The sequence below is a fragment of the Megalops cyprinoides genome, chromosome 11, assembly GCF_013368585.1.
Source record: "Megalops cyprinoides isolate fMegCyp1 chromosome 11, fMegCyp1.pri, whole genome shotgun sequence".
Lineage (NCBI taxonomy): Eukaryota > Metazoa > Chordata > Actinopteri > Elopiformes > Megalopidae > Megalops > Megalops cyprinoides.
The window spans coordinates 37,720,348-37,727,546 of record NC_050593.1 but is presented as its reverse complement, the minus strand read 5'-3'; the positions used below and the strand labels follow the sequence as shown (position 1 = coordinate 37,727,546).

At 44.3% G+C, this 7,199-nt stretch overlaps 1 protein-coding gene across 1 annotated transcript; it reads right to left on the bottom strand.

Moving 5' to 3' along the window:
- Nucleotides 1-1,198: 1,198 nt before the first annotated feature.
- Nucleotides 1,199-7,199, bottom strand: LOC118786004 (solute carrier family 40 member 1-like). The gene is made up of 8 exons (XM_036540998.1): nucleotides 6,984-7,199; nucleotides 6,755-6,822; nucleotides 6,078-6,237; nucleotides 5,829-5,944; nucleotides 5,074-5,200; nucleotides 3,918-4,163; nucleotides 2,845-3,495; nucleotides 1,199-2,307 (listed from the first exon to the last, which is right to left on the bottom strand). Exons 1-8 carry the CDS (start codon nucleotides 7,012-7,014, stop codon nucleotides 1,994-1,996), a joined length of 1,713 nt encoding a protein of 570 aa, XP_036396891.1. The 5' UTR covers nucleotides 7,015-7,199; the 3' UTR covers nucleotides 1,199-1,993.

Here is a 7,199-nt window from a genome sequence, read left to right as displayed (position 1 = left end):
AAAGCCCTTAATAAACTAAGCCTGTGCTGCATGTGCATTTCTAAAGCTGGGCTGGTGTGTGCTCACTCCTGCGGTCACTCCTGCCGTCACTCCTGCCGTCACTCCTGCCGTCACTCAGGTGAGAGTATTCCCTCACTGAGGAAGGTCAGGCCTCTTTCTGTGCTCCCCAGCATGGCAGCACAGATCCTCCAACTCAACTAAAGTCAGGCTGCGAGAGTCTATTACAGCAGCATCTGCCGAAATCACAAAACTCCACAGAGGAATGTGACCCCCCATACAATGACAAACGGACTGAAGCCAAAGAAGCTGTGTTTTCCAAATGCCTCCCTCACGTGAAGTGAAATTTTCAGACACTGATGCGCAGGATGGGTGAGTAACCGCCTTTATTTGGAATTATTCCACCCATTTGTGCTTCTTCCATTGTAAGGAGTGTCCTTTTACACAATGATAATCTTATTTTACCACACAAATTACATTTTCAACACAAACTTCAACACAAAGAATTGCCTTAAAAAGGCAAATGCTTAATATAAACTTATGTTATATACATTTGCTTTGTTATGTAAAATCCATTGAAAGGTGCAAAGACATTAATTTGTCTTTGCCTTTTCATCCTCTCTATTTTCAAAAGAAATTAAGAGCACCATTCCATACTTAATTAAGAATTCACCCATATATATAAAAAATGTATGGACAAAACAAATAAAAAAGGCAGAAGACATTCAGACACATTACATGAAAATGTCACAATAATCAAATCATACTTCCCCCCCAACAATTACCAGTATATGAATTTGCATATATGCATAGATAGCATTTTACAGGCATTTGTACTAAAAGGCATAGACATGCCTGAATTGTATACTGAACGGGACATGTTCCTGAAACCACATCAGGCAGGAAAACTAACTTTTTGTTCATGAGAATCTGCTTACTTCAGACACCCATGCCAGACATCTCTTGGAAACTTGGAGCGGGAGAATCTGAGCTTTTTTATACAGAAACCAGCCCAACTTTGTAATCTTTCAGAAACCTCAACAGACCACCTGTTTTCAAAAGGATCACACCCATTTCAAGGTGGCCACAACAAAGTCTCCTATGATTTCTCCCTAAAATGAAGGCAGACCACAGCTGCAGTGCTGTCCAGCACACCCACACTGTCACACCTCACCATTAGTGGGACACACAAGTCCTCTGATGACCAAGAAACAGTGGTGCTGGGCCATACAAATAAATGCCCTCCAACACCTCCGGAGGGAGTCGGTCTCAGTTTCCACTGTGACTAAACTGGATCAGGTGTTGACTGGATGCCCAGGTGGAATATTTAAGGTAAACACTGAGCCAGCGTCGCCATGCCTCTGTAGCAGAGGTGCACTGAACCGAAGCAAGCAAACAATGTGACAGGGCCTCTGTTACACACGAGGTTTGGGCAGGGAGGGAGGGAGGGAGACAGCATCTCAGCTTTGTAAAAAGCATGAGACGTGACAGAGCTGAATTTGCCCATAGTTATGGCGGTATTACTAAAGTGCCTGTGTAACAATCATTACAAATTTACTACTTAAAACTCAGGGAAAGATCAAGGGACTCTTGTTCCTTTGCTAAAAGTCTGTAGTATGGTCACCTCAGGGGTGTCCATCTGCCAGTGTCCACATGCTTACATAGCGTACAATACTGCAGTGTAATACCGGACATTAATGTGTTGCAACCTGACAGCAGGAGCATATGGGAATCAGACTGGCAGAAAAGTCCTGTTCCCGTACATCCTTACATTCCATTTAAAACCCAGCTTTATGAGTATTTCAACCATTGTGCCAGTGAATGCAATTTTTGGTTGATTTATAAAATCAACAATTTGGCAGAAATAAACTTAAATATAACTTAACAAAAGGTGTATGTATCAATAAACCCGCTTATTTGTAGAGTGTAAGGTGGTCATAACCCTTATAAGCACTCGTGACTGAACCTCTGTCAGGGACATCGCCCCTATAACTGGTTACACAGCTGCAGGAAGAGAAGGACCTTCAGTCTCAGTTTTGTGCTCAGGTGAGAAACACAGGAAGAGCTGGCTTCTCAAGCTCTTGTAGGCAAACCTGAAGTACATCGCATGCCCCGTGGTAACAAAGGAAACAGAGATGAGGACCAGCAGGCCGAAAGCCTCGGGGTTGGGGGCCAGAATGACCATGATAAAGTGCAACAAGTCGAGGAGGTAATTCATAGAGTTCTGAACACCATTTATGACTCCTCTCTCCGACTCAATCACGTTTTCTTGGATTAGCTGGGTCACGCTCAGATCAAAGGACCACAGACCTAAAAAGCAAGAGCAACAAAAAGTGGAAACTAAACATACAATGTTATTGATTTATTACCTTATAATTTTGACAGTTGTTAAGACACAATTATTACCAGACCTCTATAGATAGTAGCTGATATGGATATATCTCAGGTCTGTAAAAGTACGTGTGTGATGTGGAAATCATATCTTGACATACTTAAATTTGTCTCTTGTTGCCGCCTTTACCCTGACGCTCATTGCGCCGTTTGAAGTTGTCGAAGTCCGCCGTTTGAAAGTGTATCGTATTAGCTGCCCTATAGGCTATAATTGTACAAATCTAATAGTACTATGTCCTCAAACAGACGCTGCTCTCAGCTGAGAACTGTCTCATTGTGGAACTGTACACATCCTGTCCCCGTACTGTCGCTATACTTGCTGTATGCACTTTTGTAAGTCGCTTTGGATAAAAGCGTCTGCTAAATAAATAAATGTAAATGTAAATGTACTTCCTGTAAGTATGTTGTTCCTGCTGAGTCATCCCCTGCAAGCCACCGTAATTAATGAATACTTACCAACTCGAGCAGCGATAACTCCGGCGAAGAGGAGGCTGACGGACAGGTAGGACTCCAGCGTTGGCACCTCTGTCTCATACACTGAGGCGGAAGCGTTGGCAAAGCTCCGCAGGTCAGCGGGCGGCACGCTCTCTGCAGACGCCTGCAGCTCGGACAGGGAGCTGCTGTCTCCCATCAGGTGGGCCACAGCCTCCTGGAAGGGGGAGACAGACAGGTCGAAGGGGCTGCCCGGTACGAAGACGGACACCACACACAGCAGCAGGCAGGAGACCTGGGCCACGCCCGAGACGAAGCCAGTCCGGATCAGACCGCACCTCCTGCGCACGCAGGTGAAGGCCACCGTGCCGAAGATGCCGGAGATGGCGGACGCACCCATGAGCAGGCTGAGCACGGAGCCGTTCAGGCCCTGCGTGTAGGCGTACCCCGTGGTGATGCAGTCAAAGCCCAGCACGGTCATGTACAGGAAGGCCAGAGACAGGCCCGGCAGGAAGATCGACTGGTTGTAATAGGCCACCCAGCCATCCCTGAAGGTGCGGAAGGGCTCTGACATCTGGTAACAGCATCCTGCTTTGCTCTGTCTGTCCCTCTTCTCAAGCACTGCCTCACTCATCAGCTGGGCGCCCTCTGCTGGCTGGGGGTGAGTTTCAGGCTCTGAGAAGAAGACGGAGAGAAGCACATGCTGAGATCAAGCAGCTAACAGCACAGCAAGGCTGGCTTACGAGTCTGTCAAAGTGCAAAAGTCAGCAGTAAAATGTCTGTAATTACGTCACAGAATGTTTTACACTGACAGCATGTTTTGTTCAAGATCCAAGATTCAAGATTCAAAAAACTTTATTGTCTATCACATAATGATAGAAAATTGTCTTGGGTTAGGGGCTCACAAACAACATAAAAGCATCAATGAAAACCTCATATAAAATTACATTAAAACACAAAACACAAACCCTTCCATAAATAAGTAAATAAAAGCATGTGTGCAAAGCCAGATTAAGAGATAGTGACAGTCTATCTGGCCTTGTTTAAAATGGATATTGCACTGTTGTTCAATAACTTGTTCTGAAACTCTGGTGTACCTCTCTGGGAATTAAGCTGCATCAGCTCCTGGTCCACCCCCCTCTGCCCTGCTTTGATGGCCAGGGCGGGGGTCTTCTGATACACCTTCCAGAGGAGGCAGTACTCCAGACACATGGAGCAGAGGTTCCAGCCGGAAATGAACCCACATCCAATAAAGTGGGAGCCAAAGGCCATGATCTGCCCCACCAGCATGGGGGCCAAGATGTTGGTCAGCTGGTCAATTATTCTCACCGTGGCATTCATGTCTGTCAGAAACAAAAGGATACGTTGGGTTAAATTAAAGGAGGCAAGGATTTATGAACAGGCAAGTTTGAATGAATTAACCTTTTGATGACTGAGTTCTAAATTGTCTGTCTGGGATTTCAGTTACTTTTCAACACTTATTTTGCCATATATAAAAACTATTTCAATGTTGCAAAACTGAAAAATGTCATCATGGAAACTACATTCCCTTCCTGCTACTGTTCCACACTGCCCAGATGAGGAGGTGCCGGCTGCTGGTTCACTCTCAGGTACAGTGTGAGTGAATGTTCTGACGCACATGAAATGGAACACTGTCGGGACCAGTGAGCAATGGAGACACCACTGCTGTTGTACGCATCAAGGGATTAAGACAATAAATACTGGTTAAATCAAACTAATTACACTGTTTTTGTTTAGGAGAAGGCCTCATTCTGCCCTAACAGAGCTCCTGTTCATGCTGCTTTCAGTGGCAGTCACACCTACAGCCAGACCCCAATTCCCAGGATTCAGTCTGAATATATGGATAAAAAGGTTAATTTGCTTTTCTTACAAACAAATAATTTAAACGTGACATTTAGTACAGTACAGGTATGTTGGATGTTAAATTTGTATCTAAATTTGTAGCAAACGTGACACATTTCCAGGACTTTCACGTCCAAGAACATCTGATGTTGTTGCACATCATGAGTGAAAATACATTCTATCAGTGAATCAGTTGAAAGGAAGTTTGCACTTTTGGAAGTATGATCTACTTTATGGCCCTGGCTACTTGGGTGTAACAGGAGTTATAAAGGAACAAACACTTCACGTGAAGTTCAAGGTAACATGAGTTACTGGGACAGGCATTCAGGTGCTGACTGCAGTTCCCACAGATGAGCTTAGCTCTTGAGCGGTTTCCATGGAGACCCTTACCTGCCAGCTTACTCCTGTCCTCTCCAGCCACCACCACAATCCAGTCTCTCTGAATGGTGATGGAAGTAGCAGTGCTGGCCAGGTTTGCAATGTTGGCAATGGTGATTACCATGATGTAGCAGGCTGTCTGTTCAACAAGGTGTTTTTAGTGACAAGCCTAAAAATATATATTAGTACATGCATTCATATCAGTCTAAAAATAAAAGAAATAAAATAAAAATACCTTGGCTAGTTTGTAAGCAATCACCTTAAAGACATAACATATTCAGCGCTTCCTCAGGAAAACACAGGATCTGCACACTGGCTCTGCTCCAGTCGCACTCCTCTCGCCTACAAACACGCCTGACCGCACACGCACCACAACAGCCGAATCCTTCACTGATAGAAAATGTGCCCAGCTACACACTGACAAGACCCAAATGTGGCTGCGCTGGTCTCCTTCAGCTAGCTTAAGATACACCGTCAGTAGAGTGCTTCTTATAAAAGTCTTCACTTGTGTTTTATATTATATATTTCAGTACATAATGTTATTTTAAGCAACAACCAGTGAGGATATCCCATTCATGAGGGTCTGACATAATGATATCATGCAGATCCTTATATTTAACACACAAATATAAACAACTGCTACTGGAACCACAGGTCAGTCCAGACTGGCTCCTCACTAATGTCACTGCATGTTCCAACAACATCTCTGCAAAATTTGCACAGTAGTATGCTTATAAATTGCACAATAATTTTTGAGAAATACTCACAAGCAACCAGCCGTTCATGTGTTCTTCCAGATGGTCCTTAAACTGGAAAACCACCATCAGGAGAATGCCACAGAGAATGACAGCACAGTTCTGGACAGTTAAGGAAGTCTGAGCAACTGTGAAGATGTAGAGCAGGGAAAGTGTAAAAATAAAAACAGCACGTATCAGTGCAATGGAAGGCAAGGCTGGTGGCATTATACGCTTGTGTGAGTGTATGAGAGAGGGGGGCAATGGGGGGGTCCTGCACACCTTTCAGCCTGGAGTTTTTGTCCACCCAGTCCCCGATAATGGCTCCGAGCAGCAGCACGGACCCTGCCACCACCAGCCCGTACACGGCCGTCAGCAGCAGGCTGTTACCGTACAGTTCCACCAGGAACACGGCCACCGCAAAATTCCACATGCGGTCTCCCTGCAGGACACATGCATGAAACACCAGGACAACACACCATATCCGGACATTCTGAAAGTGCGATTTCATATGAGCACTGGTACACTTTCCCTGATCTTCCAATGCAGACAAACAGCCTCAGGAACCATTAAAATATTGAGCAGAACAAACACTGTAAAATGAATGGAAAGCAGAATATTGACTCTACCCAAGTGAGAATGAACCACTGATGAAGATTTTACATGTAAAAACCTTTTCATTTTTTTCACATAGTTTGAGGTCAAGGGAGCAAACAAAATGGAAATTTAGGGAGTTCATCTGGCTTCACTGCACTGCAAGCCATATTTGGACTGTTTCCATTGTGGCAAGTTATAAAGCATCAATTCAAGTAGGCATTTCATGTAATGCTAAATAAACTGTGCACATCTAGATAAAATGTTGACATGCTAAAACTTATCTAGCTCCATGTTCAATGTCAATGTCAAACTTTCTGTATTGACCATACTCGAACAACTTTGTATAATTTGTTATAACTCACCCACGTTGAGAGGGCATGACCGAGGTAAATCAGAAACGTTGCTGATGTAAAGAAGTCGCGGAAGGAGTCTGTGAAGCGGGAGAGACATAAAAGCAAATTCAACATAAAAATACATCCATGACGTTCAATATTTCCAGATCGTACTTACTAGTTACGAATAGACCATTTTAAGAATAGGTTCTACCGGGATGGCACCATGTTCAGAGACGTCAGATAAATGAAAGCTTACCACAGCGTTTCTTTGATGCGGCGTTATCCATTGGTAAATCAGATTTTCTATTAGGACACTGCACCGGCGCACTGAAAATGCGTAACTTCCAAAGTTCTCCAAACTTAGCTATCACTGTAGCTGAAGCTGGAGAGAAATATTTTACCTGAACCGACTTTTTGGCCTAAAAAACCAGAAACCCAAACCTCCGCACGCACAGGTTCGGCGCAGTCGCTC

Excerpts from the sequence above, each read along its gene's own strand:
- LOC118786004 (XM_036540998.1), bottom strand. The coding sequence starts at position 7,014 with ATGGATAACGCCGCATCAAAGAAACGCTGTG. Across the intron at positions 3,496-3,917 it reads GCAGCTTAATTCCCAGAGAG|AGCCTGAAACTCACCCCCAG; the intron begins GTACACCAGAGT and ends TCTTCTTCTCAG. Across the intron at positions 2,308-2,844 it reads AGTTATCGCTGCTCGAGTTG|GTCTGTGGTCCTTTGATCTG; the intron begins GTAAGTATTCAT and ends CTTGCTTTTTAG.